Source organism: Pyxicephalus adspersus, chromosome 7 (genome assembly GCF_032062135.1).
Source record: "Pyxicephalus adspersus chromosome 7, UCB_Pads_2.0, whole genome shotgun sequence".
In the NCBI taxonomy this organism is placed as follows: domain Eukaryota; kingdom Metazoa; phylum Chordata; class Amphibia; order Anura; family Pyxicephalidae; genus Pyxicephalus; species Pyxicephalus adspersus.
This window is the reverse complement of record NC_092864.1, coordinates 5969529-5985801: the sequence shown is the minus strand read 5'-3', so window position 1 is coordinate 5985801 and position 16273 is coordinate 5969529. Positions and strand designations below refer to the sequence as shown.

Sequence of the window (16273 nt, the reverse complement as noted above, 5' to 3'; positions counted from 1 at the left end):
GAACTGGCCAAATCTTTACTTATGGCAAAGGAAGACATTTTTATCCTATCCAATACCAATTTATTACAAAAATTGCTGACATAAGCACAATCAATTTAAGTGCATATTTATTGATAGATAGACGTGGTTGATAATATTCAAAAACAAAAAAAAAAGCTGTTAAATGTCATTGAGGATCGGTTGAAATTACTGCAACTTTAAGCTTCAGAGAAAACACAAATTTTTCAAAAACTTTATCTTGGTGCACAGACTGCCAGTGAGCATGCAAGATAAGAGCTCGCTGCTTAGCCAGCCTGCTGGGCCTGCATCTGCGTGTAAGGGGTCAGTCAAGGGACGGAGTGGTCAGGAGCAGCTACCGAGGATTATGGGGTGGCAAGTACCCACTATGACCCTCTGGGCACTGTGCATCACCGGTAAGTACCAAACATTGTGTGGTTGTTGAGTTTTTAGGCAGGAGATTGGCTTTAAGATCCTGCACATGGACACAAAGTACAGATCTAACTCACCGCTCAATATTAAAGTGAGCTTCTCTATATGCAATAGAAATGTATTTTTAATTCATTGACCCATATTAAGTGTAGGTATCAGAAAACCCACAAACTGTACTTGTCCTGGTTTATATAACCAAAGCGAGCTGGCCGGAGAGCTGGCATTGTTAGGAATGGAGCCATGGCAGCTTTTAGGGTTCTTCTAAGAATAGGTTATGGAAGCTCCAATGTAAATCTTTCAATACTTCTACACTTCACAGACACAAGGATTTTGTTTTTGTATTGCATAATAATAATATTAATAATATTGGTATTCTGCTAGTTCTATAGTATCTAATTTTGCAAAGATATTTTCCACTGCTTAAAGCAAACTTGTCCATCTGCCCTCATCCGGGGCATATTGTAAATCTTCAGAATCCCTGAAACTTGTGGTAAGAAATGTTACATTGTATAACATTGTGTATTTTTGTATATATCATATTGTATTAAAGTATATGGTATATATCCTCCTGTGTCACTGTCTGTATCCATCTGTGATTTGCAACCCCTTTTTAATGCACAGCGCTGCGTAATATGTTGGCGCTATATAAATACAGTTTATTAATAATAATAATACATAATATTTATAATATTTCCACATCCCTTGCCCATCTGTGTCTCCATTACCCAATGAGATTGTTTTTGGTGCAGGTTGTCATCTCATCTGTGCTGGCCAGACCTGTGGAATCTGTTGCATTGCATTATATTGCTTGACGGGTGCGGGAGATGGTTTTTCTGTGAGCACATTGCCGGATGTGATGATAAAAAACTGGAGCTGTGTTTTGTGACCTTTTAACACAGGTGGACCCTTGACACCCTTTCAGGTCTTCAGGGACCCCCTGCTATGATTAGTATATACACAGATGACAGTCTATTAGTGTGGTGGTCAGTGGGAAAAATTCCTCCGACATTACTGGCCAGTGGGAAGAATGTCACCCTTACAGATCAAAAAGCCAAAAAGATTTTTGGTGTCACTTAAACTGACCTAAGAGTCCCGAATTGCTCATTGCTCAAGGAACCCCCAGCAACAATAAGCCCAAGAAATAAATAGGATGGCTGATGGGAAATTTACCATGGGGCGAGTAAAAAGCCCTGCTGGCCAGATTCTGTTTGAAAGTTGGACAAGTCTGGCTTGGTCCAAATATGCACCTGTACATGAGAATATATAAGGAGGGTCACCTTTTGGACAGGTATCACCAAAAGTTTCCCCCTTAGATTTACCTTCACCTCTTAGTCTGGGACAACTAGGGGTCTAAATTGAAAGCGGGAGGGGGGTTCGCCAAAGAAGACACAGATAGCGAAATACAGTATACTTGACCAGGTACTAATCCTTTATCACTTACTATTGTTTTTTTCATTTTTCTTTTTAGTATTGACCTTGCAGTCCTGCACGGATGCTGCCACGGTCTCTTCTCGTCTGCCAAAACAGGTCACCATGACCGCCATCATTAGGGTGAACCAGGAACCACTGAACTTAGATTATTTGTCTTTGAGATGGGAGTATCAGGGGCGCCATCTAGTGGAGTACAACAAAACCCAGGTGATCACAGGTGACCCTCGAGCATCAATGCCTCAGGAGCAGTTCAAGGATGGTAACTTCTCTCTGATTCTGGCTAATATCACCGTGAATGACACAGGAAACTACACCTGCAGGTTCCAATACGGGAAGGAGCAGCAGATCATCCAATACGTCCTTAGAGTAGAGAGTAAGGATAAACCAATACAATATTATAAATCCAAAATGTTATGCACCCACTAAATCTGTTCAATGGTTGTGGAAGGAGGGACTCTAAGGGATCAATGAGGGAAAGTTTGAGATAATTTAGGCATTATTCTCAGCATTAATGAGGTAAAGTCTTAAAGGTAAAGACTATAGCCAACTCCAAACATTGAAAGTTGTAATAGTGTTTGTGGTTTAGCAGACACAGCCCAATATGTCCTTTACATTGGCTTGATGATCCTACAGTGTTTCAGAATAGATGCTGATTGCACACAGATTAGGCACACACATTGCCAATATTGGAAGCATCTTTTTTCATTTGAAATACCCGCATACACGAAGGTCACGGTGGACACCTAACCATCACATCTATGTGAGCTTATTGGACATCCCATTGCAAAATCATGGCCATTAAACCATAGAGATCATCTCCCCCCTGATCACACCCTTCCACTCTTCTTGAAAGGTCTTCCACAAAAATTTGTAGTGGGTCCGTAAGTACTGGTACCCATTTAAGAGGTTGGATGGGAAGACCTAGCTCACCATTCCAATTTAACCCAAAGGCATTCAGTAGGGTTTAGGTCAGGACACTGGAGATCCTCCACACCAACAGGTCTCACCATGTTGCTCTTCATGGAGCTGGCTTTGTACCTTGGAGCACAGCCATGGGGGGACAGAAAAGGGTCCTCACCAAACTATTGACCACAACGCTGGAAGAGCACAATTGTCTACAAAGTTTTGTATGATGGAGTATTAACAAGGCCCTCTGAAGACACCTAAACACCATCAATTGTTGGGTTGTCCACATAAGTTTGACCAATGCTTGTAGGCGTGATTGTCAGATGTTCATTAACTTCTAGCCATATGGTGTTTGTTAAATATGATCATCAGATGATATAAGATATATATGATGATGGTAAAAAAATAAGTAAAAACTACTTTATGTTTATTCTCTTTTTCAGAAAACAGAATCCAGTTGATTGATCTGTCATCCATAAAGATTGACCCATTGGATGATCAGAATGGTAAGGCTCGTTGGATAGATATTGCTAACTTATTTTCTTTCAAATGCTTTCCTTCAAATAGTGTGTGATGGGGACTATGCTAAACGGTATTCTTTTGGGTGTATGGAATGACTGTCCAGTTGTGGTCCAGTTGTGTTTCCATCCACTGGTCTTTAATTTGTCCTGTTGTGATGTTGGGGCTGGTGGAAAGGACCATCAGTCATGGTGAGGAACACAGCTATCCAACACTCCTGAGTTGGCTCTGATGAAAAATATTTTTCGAGTAGTCATAGCTCTTCCAGATAGTAACTCTTCAAGCAGGACAGGCAGGTCTTTGTTTGGTATGTTTTTTCCTTGAGAGACAGGAAAGACAGGAGAAAAAAGAAGATGGTGAAGGTGGGAGAATCTTTATAGTCAACAGGGCCGGATTTATACTTTTGTCTCCACAAAGCCAGCTACCTGGTGCCCCACACAAAAGGTGAAAGATGTGATGATGACTCTGGGATATGCCCCTAGTGGCCATGATGATAGTGGGCAGGAGCTGCATAAGTGCTGGAGAAAATGCTGCCCCTAATAGCCATGATGTCCTAGGACATGGCTTAGGTGGCCTTGTGGGAAATCTGACCCTGATTGTGTACTTATACAGACGAATGAGAAATTATCAGAAAAAGTTGGATATTCCTTTGCTTTCGTGATTGGTGATAGAGGTGGCCAGTACTCATTTTTGGGGGCTGCCACAGGTTAAGCTTAATATGGAACTTTGGGGTCTATTTATAAAATAGTAAATATGATATTCACTAAATATTTTCTGATGGAGAATCAATCACTGCCATCACTGTACATGAACCTGGAAACTACTCTACCAGAATGTCAGGTGAATGTGAGATTCACTGATTAATAAACAGACCCCTTTGTGTATGAACTTGGTCATCTTTTAAAACTTCATGTTTCTCTTTTTTCTCTTGTTCAGATCCTGCCTTTAGGCTGGTAAAGCGCCTAACGAAGAAATCTGGTGAGAGCAATAAAAACAATTATTTGTTGGAGATTTCTTGCTTCTAAAGCAGTGAATCTGGTATTCACCAAACATTATCAATTACTGCCATTAAAAAAAAAAGATCTGGGAGATTCCCAATTGGAGAATGTCAGATAATGAGTAGAGATTTTTAATGCTGACACACTGAATGCTGACAAAAGATGGGTCTTGCCCACTAATTTCCTCTTTATAGACATTGCAGTTGGTCAATAGGTCAACTCATCATCATCCCATGTCAATAGGAACGTAAGGGGTTGGAAGGATATAGCATGGTCCAATCCTATTCTGAAGGTTGCTATAGTTAGGAATGGGCAAGTCTTCAAAGCTCATGCTAACGATGGATCTTGCCCACCCACCAGCTCTTCATAGACATTCCAATTTTCCAATAGGTTAACTGATCATCGTCCCATGTCAATAGGAAAGTAAGAATTCGGAAGGATATATAGCATGGTCCAATCCCATCCTGAGAGCTGCTACATATATGCCCAATCAGCTCTAGGTTCCTTACATTCCTGTTTATAGGTTTTCTTTTCATGCAACAAGGTTTTTTTATTTTTTATTTGTGGTTTTAATGCCTTAGGAATAGTGGAAGAATTTATATAATTTGCACCTTGCATAGTCAATGTTTGGTCATTTTGGCCGTGAAAATATATGAGGGTTCATTCATCCAAATCTGGAGAGGTTTCTTTCCATCTTTGTGTCTCCAAGACAGGATGTGAAGGGAGAATTTCTGACTTCATCCAAAAGTGACCTTCACTAAACCTTCAATTCAATCAAACTCATGCACCCAGATGATTTTCCTTGTTGAATATCACATTCATAGCCCTTAAATGACCCCAATAATCAAAACCACTTACTTCCAGATGTTCAATGCAGACACTAAGAGATACATACCTGTGACTGCAAAGAATAGGCAAATCCTTAAACAATGGATCTTGTCCACTCATTTCCTCTTTATAGAACGTCCAATTGGTCAATGGGTCAACTCATCATTGTCCCAAATCTATAAGAAAGTAAGGGGTTCAGAAGCATGGTCCAATCCCATCATGAGAGCTGCTACAAATATGCCCAACCAGCTCCAGGTTCTTTACATTCTTGTTCAATTCCAAATGTCCAATAGGTCAACTCATCATCGTTCCTTGTCAATTGGAAAGTAAGGGGTCGAAGGGACATAGCGTGGTCCAAGTGCCCTTCTGAGAGCTGCCATAGATAGGAATGGGCAAGTCCCCAAAGCTCATGTTAGCGATGGTTCTTGCCCACCAACCTCTTCATAGGTTTTCCAATTGGCCAATAGGTCACCTCATCATAGCCCAATGTCAATGGGAAAGTAAGTGGTTGGAAGGGTATATCATGGTCAAATCCTATTTTGGGAGCTGCTATAGATAGGAATAGGCAAGTCCTCAAAGCTCATGCTAACAATGGATCTTGCCCACCCACCTCCTCTTCATAGACATTTCAATTGGTCGATAGGTCAACTCATCGTCGTCCCATGTCATTAAAAGTAAGAGTTCGGAAGGATATATAGCATGGTCTAATCCCATCATGAGAGCTGCCACATATATGCCCAACTAGCCCTAGGTTCCTTATGTTTCTGTTCATAGATTTTCTTTTTATGTGACAAGGTTTTCTTTGTTTATTTATCTTGGCTTTAATAGATTAGGAATTGTGGAAGAACTTAAATATTTAACACATTGTATTGTAGTAGTTTGGTTTTCTTGACCATCAAGGGACATGGAATCCATCCATGATGTCCATGTATGAGGGTTCTTTGATACTGGTGTAGTTACCGAAGGGGGAAGTCCCCTTCAATTTGGAGAGGTTCTCTCTCCATCTTTGTGTCTCCAAGACGGGATGTGAAGAGAGAATGGTGGCTGTGATTGACTATACACTGTATGAATAAAATTCTAATTATCTGATTGCTCTGATACCTCAATTTTTTTATCTGAATATAGCCCAAGAAAGCAAGCAGTCAAGGCATGGAACATTTCTAAACATGGCGGGATATTCCTCTGTCACCGCTAAAACTGGAGAAAATGTTACCCTGATGTGTAAATTCCACACAGATCTCAAAATGGAGCTCACAATGTTAAACATACGTTGGTCCAAAGATGGTGTGACCAAGTGGATCTTTAATGAGGAATTCCGGCATGACCAGGCTAAGCTGGAACAGCTTTCTAGAGGACACGCAAGCGTAAATTTGTTTTCTGTCCAGGAGGAAGACAGTGGGAAATACATTTGTAACATCATGTACCTTACATTGGAGAGGAACATAAGCACTATTCTTATTGTGAAAGGTAGGTGATAGGATGTGGAAAAAAAAATTGATGAAATGATTAAATATTCAATATGAGCTGAACTTATTTCAATTCAGCATTGCAATTAATACACAATCACACTAGTATTTCACTTTCTTCAAGAAGAATCAAGGCTTTCTTACGCAGCGACATGTACAATGGTAATGTCCATCTGGTGGGATTACATAATATATTTTCCAAAGTTTTAAATAGAATTTAACTTAAATGATCTACATTTGATTCCTTTTTCAACTATGTTGAAAAAGTACACAAAGCGTAGATATGAAGAATGAAAAAAACAGAAGCAGGGAGATCCTTGTACTGCAGGGCCTTAGGTACAGTTTCCCTTCCAGCAAGTGTAACAGTAAGAAGCACAATGACCACACCACCAAATCTCACTGTAAATTTGGGAAGACTAAAAAATAGGAGGTATCAATGCCTTAGATCGATCTCATACAGAATACATACAGCTTTGAAGCTCAAATGGGGTGACTAGGCACAGGAAGGAAGCCTCAAAAGGAAGCAAGGCTTTAGGAAAATGACAGATAAGTCTAAATCACAGCCAATGTATGATGGTAGTAGAATGTTGTTTAGTGTCAGTTAGACTATGATAGACTGATAGATTGATACAAGCCAAATGCAAGTCAGGCAAATGGTCCTATGAAGTTCCCACACAAGGCTTGGTTTGGAGCGCATCATTGTGAGAATAGGATATTCTGATATTCTGGACTTAACATGGCAAAGGCTCCTGACATTATTATCTGGCTGAAGGAGACTGTATACAGTGTACTGTATACACTCCATTGAAAATCTAGAATCAGGAGGCTACTGGTGGTGGAAAGACCAGTGAACGGATGGTCAGGTAAGCCAAGGTCAGCAACGGATCATCAGCCAAGAGAAGGTCGGGCAAATGGTCCTGTGAAGTTCCCTGACCTAGGACTTGAGATTTTATTAGGACAGAAAATCAAACCCAAGTTGTGCTGATGGCTGGCTGCAGAAGACCTCCATAATACATGGTATTGATGTGTGGAACAACTGGAACCAGAAGGCTGCTGGTGGTGGAAGGATGGACGGATGGTCAGGTAAGCCAAGGTCAGCAAAAGAGCATTGGGCAGGAGAAGGTCAGGTAAATAGCCTTGTCAAACTCCCACACCAGACTGTAGACCTGTTTGGGAGTCTGTGTTCATAAGGAAAAGATATCATGGCATAGGACTCATATAATACTTTTTATTGATTCCGGGAACAACTGGAACCAGGAGACTGATGGTGGTGAAAGAAGTGACGTTCAGGTAAGCCAAGGTTGGCAACAGACAAATGGAAGATCAGATAGCAGATTGGTCAGGCAGGCTGTGTTCACCAGTGGAAGATCAGGCAGCAGATTGGTCAATCAGGCCAAGTTCACCAATGGAAGATCAGGAAGCAGATTGGTCAATCAGGCCAAGTTTACCAATAGAGAACCAGGCAGTCGAAAGGTCAGGCAGGCCAAGTTCACCAATGAAGGACCAGGCATCAGAAAGGTCAGGCAGGTTGGAACAGGTTCCAAAACAGTAAATCATACAAGGGCATGCCATGCAAGGTTCACGCCAGAATGCCAAATGTGTAACTGCTTGTGGTTGCACAACCCAGGGTGCCCCCATCTGCCTGCCCCAGGTGCAGAGTCCGATATCTGAGTAAGTTGCTTTGACAAGTTGCACATGTTCTATTTTCAGGCCAGGATTTTCAAAAAGCCTATGTAGGTCCCAGTGGTTACCACACTTACCTTGGGTCATGGATGTCAAGGAATTTTCTGCACAAAAATTGCATGCACTTACTGTAAATCTACCTAAAAACCTTCTACTAGGTTATTATGCATTTGACCCAATTGGTACAAAAGTGTGTGTGATATGAGGAATGTTAGTTCCTATAGGCCAATTATTGATGTAAATGGTTCCAAGTTTAAAAAAATGTTTTATTTGCACATAAATCCTGATCACATGTTGTAGTGTTATCAATGTTAATAATCTGTGTATATCATTTGTTGGAATCTAGATACTGCACCTTAAACACTTCCTATCCTTCTACCCCAAATCCTCAAGGCCCGCCAGTACATAACCACTCTCTTTGTTTTTTATCTATAGATGATTATAAAGGGGATCAATACAGAAAAGAAAAAATTGGAATGGTTGTTGGAGCAGTAGCGGCTGTAAACGTCCTGGCCTTTTTCATCTACTTCTTTATTGCTCTTTGATTTTAAAATGCTTCATGTTGTAGGTTTTCTGATTACAGCAGTGGCCGTGTTCATTTCCAGGGCTAATCCTGGAAATGTGTGGTTAATATTTGTAAAATAAAGTAACATTGCCTTTTACAGCTAGGTATGTGCCAAATTATCTTTTTCTAAGTAACACATAGCTTTGTTTATAAACAAAGCCACATCAGCCCCTATTGCCTCTCAATTGAGTTCAATGCAATTTTCCAGACTGTGGAATTTTTCCACAATGTTTCTGTGTTTAAAGGCCATACAATGAACAAACACCTTCATATAATCACTGGGGTCTGGCAAAACCATTCCATAAACATCAGCTTCCAATCGTGGAAATACCTACAGGACTTAAACGTATCCTACAAAGCTTTGTTACAGTTTAATGGCTGAAACATTCTTAATGTATATAAGTGTTTTTATATAATTTAAATATATAATGCAGGTTCAAAAAATAAAATTTGTAGAGTATCAGCTTATATATTGAAATGGCATACAAATCACATAAAGAAATTAAATATAGATAGAATAAAGTGGCCAAATGTACATTTAGTGTTTGTACTCGAGTATAAACCAAGATTTGTTGACTTAAAGGCCCTGATTTATTAATGTTCTCCAAGACTGGAGAAGATAGACTATCATGAGAGGACCTGGGTGATAAAGCAAATAGATCTTATCCTAGATTAAAAATATTTAGTATATCCATTCTAGGTTTGCTGAATCACCCAGGTTCTCCCTTAATAATCTATGTTAAGGTTCAAAGTGAAAATAAAGTCCCTCTTTGAAATTTGGTTGTTTAAACCTGTAGCAAGAGGGAAATAGATAAACAGACTTAGTCTATGTGATTTTATTTTTGTCTTTTAAAATAAATGTGCTAAAAATAACAAACCATGGATGTATTTATTCACCATAATTTTATTAGCAATTCTCTTGATTACTGTTTTGAGTGTTAGAAGCAACAATCATATTTTGTGACCTAGGTTTAGACTTGAGTTAATGTAGTTTTCCTGTTTCTTTTTAGATAACATTAGTTAGAGTACCTTGGATTATATTCAGGTCTGTTTATATTTAAGTATATATGATACATTTTATACACACAGAAGAACAGATAATTGTAACAGCTCCCAGTGCTCTCTTTTTAAATTACTATGCTTTCAATTTGACCTAGATTCGTTGAAACTATTCATTTATACAAAAAAAACTTCTAATTGTGAAAGGTGTGCACTTTTGAGATCGACCACTAGGTGGCAGAACGAGTCAATGTTTTATTAGTAACTAAATTGAGAAGTGTAAAAAGATTCGACCATCAGTCAGTGAATTTCTGACGAATTGACAGGGGAATAGTTTATAAATAGAACCCCCAATCTATTAAACTATTTCCAATAGTAAAAGTTTGTTATTAAAACTTTCAAATATGATTTTGAGACTTTTCTGGTTATTTTCTCTTTTACAGTTTGCACTGCTTATTAAAGGTATTTTTCCCTAACATCAATCGAAGTATGAAACAAAATGAGCCAATTGTTAGTGTCTATTTTTACAATTTTCCCCTGTGAATTCGCTCACAAAATTTGTTCCTTTCCTATTCATTTCCTATTGTGCACTTTTGATGATTGGCCACTAGATGGCAGAACAAGTCAGAACAGGAGACCTGTAGAGAGATATGGCCATCTGTCTGCAAATTTTAGAGGAATTGACTGGGGGAATACTTTATGAATAGAGTGTAAAAATGAAAAAAAAAGTGTTAAAACTAATAAATAGATAAGTATATGGGCGTTGTATATGTGGCAAGCATGTAGGTGTGTGAGTGTATGGATTCAAACATTTTTTGTAAGACCTTTATTTGTAATAAGTATTGAAAAAAGAAAATATTTGTCTTGGTTAGGTCTTTGTAATAAAAAGTGTTTACTAATAATTCATTCTGTTTGATTTATTGATTCATTCTAATGAAAAATCAATGGAAATTTTCAGCAATCGGAGAGGTTGTGAAAGAGTGGAGGTCCAAGAACGGCAATCCATAGGAGATCGGTCATCAATGATGGACCATAGTGGGGTTCAAGGGTTCTCATTTTTTAGGGTTGTACATCAGGACATTATACTGCCCCCTCCACACCTACATGATGGGTTCTATTGTGCAAACTCCGCCTCCTGCATCATGCTATGGTTTTAGTAAAAAGCATTGATAGAATGTGCTGTTAAAGGTAACATAATGCCTGCTTTTCAAACTGGACAGATTGCGATCAGGCAGACACTTGGTCATAGTATTGAGGAGGCTGGAGATATCTGTAGGAATGTGTCCCAAGTGGAAAATGTTTTCAAAGAATACATGTCTTTTTTCTGTTAAAAAAAATCAGCATATGAGAAACTGAATGGCATTACTGTTTATTATCTATAAAGAGGACCTGTACTGTTGTAGCTATGCCTAAAGAGCTGAGGGCAAGTGCTAGTCACTCGTAACATTGAGATGTGGTTCACTGCTATGATGGGTTGCATGTTCTGAATTTTTTGTGACCCACAGCCCAACTAGTTCCAAAAAACTTTTCCATTGACAATGTACAATTCTATAGTTACAAGAATAAAAAAGGTAAATTCGGATGCCCCCTGTGATAAGGGATCGGAGGATCTGAGGATGATAAAGGTAATCTGATGGCTGGTTTAGAAAAAGTTAAGAAGCAGCAGGAGCGGTGAAGTAAGAACAGAGCCAATCAATGGGTAATTTAGAAGCAGGGAGATCCTTGCATTGCAGGTCCTCAGATGCAGCTTCCTCTCCGGCAAGCAGAAAATTTACCATCATAGCAGTAACATCACCAAATCCCAGGAGAGGGGCACCAGAGGCAGCAGTCGCTTAGAAGATCTCACACATCAGATCTCTATCTATAAGCAGTGCCCAGGCTCCAGAGATGGCTTTGCTTCCTGAGTTAAGGTCCACTTAAATGGAAAGGGGGGAATGAATCCATCGGCCTGAAACATTGAGTAGATAGGAAGTTCTGTAATCTTTCAGACTCCTCAGTTCCTTCAGTCTCGTCTACGGTTTTCATCTGAAGATGTCATGGAAGTTTTGTGTGGTCCGTTACCGCCCACCGCCCTTAGCCAGCATGTGCTCCTTGTGATAAGGAGGCAATAAAACCAAAGTCTAACGTCTGCAGACCTCACATGGCATGGAAAGCCTCCCGCTCACCTTCACCATGCGGAGATCCCTCATCTTCCTGAACTTGCTGTTACTAATCACTGGTAAGTCATATTAAGGACTAAATACCATATACCAATAACATATCACTACTGGGGAACTGTGTGTGGGGGAGGACAAAAACAGAATGGCTCCATGAGGTGCTCCATCACCTTGTGAGCTTTCCAAGGAACCTGCAGGTCAAATCATCAATTGGATTCAATTTACTTTGCTAGAGAGCTGCCTATCAAACTATTGCCATATTGCCATTTTCTTAACTTGTCTTTCAATGATCTCCTACATCCTCTTTTATCCACTTCCTGTCCACATGCCCCCAATTCTCCAGAGCAGATATTCTCAGCCATGCTTCCTCCAGAGTTTGTTGGGGGTTTCTCAAATTGTGGCTGATTGACCTCCAATGATTATGCCGGTATAGTTCTGGGGTTGAGAAAACTTAGTAGAATGACTCCAATTGTGTTTTTTAGACATCTAAAAAGGTGATGTCCTAATTACCACTGTAGGGGGTATTCTTTCTGCTGGACACCAATTTAGGAGGCTTTTATCCACACTGAACCCCAATACATTTTTAGCAGGGATTCCCCAAGACCAGATTACTTCAAGGGTTCCTCAGGGGTAAAGAAGGTTGAGAAAGGCTGCACTAGACTGGACACCTGACCACCAATGTGAAAGCCAGCTCTAGACTGGTCACCAATGAGAAAGCCAGCTCTAGACTGGCCACCTGACCACCAATAGGAATGGCAGATATAAACTGGCCACCTGACCACCAATGACAAAGGTAGCTCTAGACTGACCATCTGACCACCAATGAGAAAGCCAGTTCTAGACTGGTCACCAATGAGAAAGCCAGCTCTAGACTGGCCACCTGACCACCAATAGGAATGGCAGATCTAAACTGGCCACCTGACCACCAATGAGAAAGGTAGCTCTAGACTAACCATCTGACCACCAATGAGAAAAGATAACTCTAGACTAGACACCTGGCCACCAATGAGAAAGTCAGCTCTAGATTGGTCACCAATGAGGAAGCCAGCTCTAGACTGGCCACCTGATCACCAATAGGAATGGCAGATCTAAACCAGCCACCTGATCACCAATGAGAAAGGCATCTCTAGACTGGCCTCCTGATCACCAATAGGAAAGGCAGCTCTAAACTGGCAACCTGACCACCAATGAGAAAGGTAGCTCAAGACTGGCCACCAATAAGAAAGGCAGATTTGGACTGGCCACCTGACCACCAATAAGAAAAGGCAGATCTAGACCTGCCACCTGACAACCAATGAGAAAGGCTTGATGGTGACAACCATGGGCCAATAATGTGTTATGTGTGTTGAAAAGGCCACTTGTAGTCTCCATTGGTAACTCATGTGACAACACCAACACACAGTTGGGAAACATGGACTAAGTGTTGTCACCTTAGAGAAGCAGAACATTACTGACACATTGATGATATGTTTGGACCACATATGTGGATATAATATATTAAATCTCATCATTTTGTTGTCTCTCCCCCTCTCCTGATCCCAGTGAAAGAAAGCAGACAAACCAGCACCAGCAAATATTACTTACATATTACAGGCTTGGCTTCAGTAACCTTTACAGCCGGGACTAATGCTACCCTGCAGTGTAATTTCAGCACAGATAATTCAATGGAACTGTCTTTGCTGAGTATATCGTGGTCCAAGGAGGGAGAAGAGAAATGGACCTTCAGCCTGAATTCTGAGAGTGATGAACGAAGGCTGGAGGAAATCTCTGGGGGAATGGCAGATCTACCTTTGGTGCACATCCAGCAGGCAGATGGTGGGATATACGTGTGTACCATCAAATACCGGGCAATGGAGAAAAATGTGACAACAGCTGTTATTGTCAAAGGTAAGTGAAAGACATCCTACCATAACGTGTCACCAAGTCAAAAAAAAATCCTGTTATAATGATCTATTTGTTCCTCCTGTTGTTTAGATCCCCCTAAATCCCTTTTATTCCTTACAGAGATCTGTAAGCATGAATTGTAGCCCGTGGCTACAATTCATGCTCGGTTGTCTGCATTTGTAGCCACCCCATTGTACTGTATACTGTAATCGTATAAACTACAAGTGTAACCGTCACATCCATTATACACAGTGGAAGGAATCTTTTAGGAAGAAAGCTGCAACTCTTTGCTGCCCTCTAGTGTTCAGCCAGAAATAGGAAAAACATATGCAAAATGACACATAATATATATATATATATATATATATATATATATATATATATATATATGCATGTGTGTGCTTGATGCTCTTTATTGATTCTTAATGTCAGGGTTCAGTTCTTCTTTAAGGATAAAATTCCATGCAAGTATAAAAAAAAACAATCAATACAGCTCTGTATTTATTAACACATCATTATAATGTCAGATTATAATGGAGATTAGATATTGATATGCACACACCCCATCCTATAGTTACAGATCAGGCCACATGTATCCAGTCCAACAAAGTTCCCTCGCCTCTAAGGAGCAGAGGGAACTCCATGATTGGAGGAGAACCAGTCATGTGACTTTGACAGGTAAAATGAGTGGGCTCTTCCTGGGCTGGCACATTTGCAAAGCACTTCACTGTTTGCTTAAAGTTATGCTTTCCCCTTCACAGATTAGTTCCTGTACTCTTGTAATGATGATGAATGGCAGAGTATCAGTTCTTTTTTCCAGGTTATAGAGTTGTTTTTGTACCTTTACCTGGATGTCTCAAACATATATGGACAATGTATGTACTTATACCAAATTCATGTCTGTATACAGATCCTTCAAACGTTCATTCCACTCCGGCCTCCCCCAATGGTAGAGTCTCCAGCCTCCACTCCACTGCAACCGCTAAGCATCCTACTGACTCAAGCCTTCACCCCATCCCAGCCAATCAGCATCATTTGGACTCCAGCCTCCACTTCAATCCAGCCACTCAGCATCCTCCTGACTCGAGCCTTCACCCCATCCCAGCCAATCAGCATCCTTCAGACTCAAGCCTCCACCCCATCCCAGCCAATCAGCATCATTTGGACTCCAGCCTCGACCTCAATCCAGCCACTCAGCATCCTTCAGACCCCAGCCTCCAATCCACTCTAGCCTCCAAAGCAACCAAGGTTGCATCCCCGACATTCAGACCTGAGGACGAATTCCGAACGGTAAAGATTGGTATGGTGGCTGCGGTGTTGTCTTCTTCGTGTTGCCTCACCTTCTTCATCTACTGTTTTTTTTCAGTTTAAATTTCCCCCAAAGCTTCTCAAATTATCCATCTATGGTCTGGGCTATATAACATCAACCATTTCCACCTTTATGTATTATTAAATTAGGGGAATTTTGTATCATTAATTATCTTTTAGTGGCCTCTCCTCCCACCCTCGATCCCAATGCAAGAAATCAGACAAACCAATTCATATTATGATGCTGAGGCTGGCCAGTGTATACTTGGAGACAACGTAGGGCCGCCAAGTAAATTCGCTCCCAGATGTCTATTTTCAACCACCAGGAGAGTTCAACAGTATTTCTGAAGACGTTGGAAGTCTATGGAAGCAGTGTCTTATCAGGCAGCTCAAAAATCACATCACAACTCCAAATCATTTCATTGATAACCAGGGCTTTGGGGGAAGGTTGAGAACTGGTTGATGGTGGTGAACCATGGTGGTCCTGCTGTCCAAAACCACCCAACAAAGCCTGCGCTAATCACCTTCTGTAACTCCCTCCCCCCACCGCTAATAGGTAAAGTAGCCAATCATATGAATGGCCCAGTAGTGGCATATTGAAGATTGGAGGGCAGCATGTCATGGTGGTTAAAAGACCACAACATAGAAGGTTCTTCAAGCGGCAACAACAAACAACCGCATGTCCAACAAAATTATCATTATGGTGGAGGGAGGAAAAGAGGCAATGACTGGGGATAGCTGCCTGGTAGCTGCCAGATTTTGTACCTATTGCATGTATGAATAAAGCTATAAAAAAGTCTTAGTCGATGGTCAGGTTCTCTCTTTCTCTTAATTGCTGAGCTGAGATATTACACAGTCAAAGGGAGTTCTATGAACAGAGTGAAAAATGTGTTCTAAACCTTGTGAATTTTGCACTCTGTGTGTTACACATTCATGATCTCTGCCCTCTGTGCAATACGACCCCTGCACTTTGTTTGTTACATACTCCTGACCCCTACACTCTGTATGCTACATACTTTTAACCCTTGCATACTGTGTGTTTCATACACTTGACCTCCATACTATTTGTGCTACATACACCTAACCCCTGCACTCTGTGCT

The 16273-nt window shown here is 40.6% G+C and overlaps 2 protein-coding genes across 2 annotated transcripts; both read left to right on the top strand.

Moving 5' to 3' along the window:
• Positions 1-247: 247 nt before the first annotated feature.
• On the top strand, positions 248-10726 carry LOC140334971 (cell adhesion molecule CEACAM1-like). Its single transcript, XM_072417288.1, has 6 exons — positions 248-413; positions 1898-2233; positions 3210-3272; positions 4222-4263; positions 6237-6578; positions 8696-10726. The coding sequence occupies exons 1-6, from the start codon at positions 263-265 to the stop codon at positions 8803-8805; spliced, it is 1044 nt and encodes a 347-aa protein (XP_072273389.1). The 5' UTR covers positions 248-262; the 3' UTR covers positions 8806-10726.
• A 1187-nt stretch (positions 10727-11913) lies between these two features.
• On the top strand, positions 11914-15974 carry LOC140334970 (uncharacterized). The gene is made up of 3 exons (XM_072417287.1): positions 11914-12042; positions 13523-13867; positions 14775-15974. The coding sequence occupies exons 1-3, from the start codon at positions 11970-11972 to the stop codon at positions 15233-15235; spliced, it is 879 nt and encodes a 292-aa protein (XP_072273388.1). The 5' UTR covers positions 11914-11969; the 3' UTR covers positions 15236-15974.
• The last annotated feature ends 299 nt before the right edge of the window (positions 15975-16273 follow it).

Coding starts and splice junctions, on each gene's coding strand:
- LOC140334971 (XM_072417288.1), top strand. CDS start 263: ATGCAAGATAAGAGCTCGCTGCTTAGCCAGCCTGCTGGGCCTGCATCT. Junction 2,234..3,209: donor ATACGTCCTTAGAGTAGAGA/GTAAGGATAAAC, acceptor TCTCTTTTTCAG/AAAACAGAATCCAGTTGATT. Junction 4,264..6,236: donor GCGCCTAACGAAGAAATCTG/GTGAGAGCAATA, acceptor ATCTGAATATAG/CCCAAGAAAGCAAGCAGTCA.
- LOC140334970 (XM_072417287.1), top strand. CDS start 11,970: ATGGAAAGCCTCCCGCTCACCTTCACCATGCGGAGATCCCTCATCTTC. Junction 12,043..13,522: donor CTTGCTGTTACTAATCACTG/GTAAGTCATATT, acceptor TCCTGATCCCAG/TGAAAGAAAGCAGACAAACC. Junction 13,868..14,774: donor AACAGCTGTTATTGTCAAAG/GTAAGTGAAAGA, acceptor GTCTGTATACAG/ATCCTTCAAACGTTCATTCC.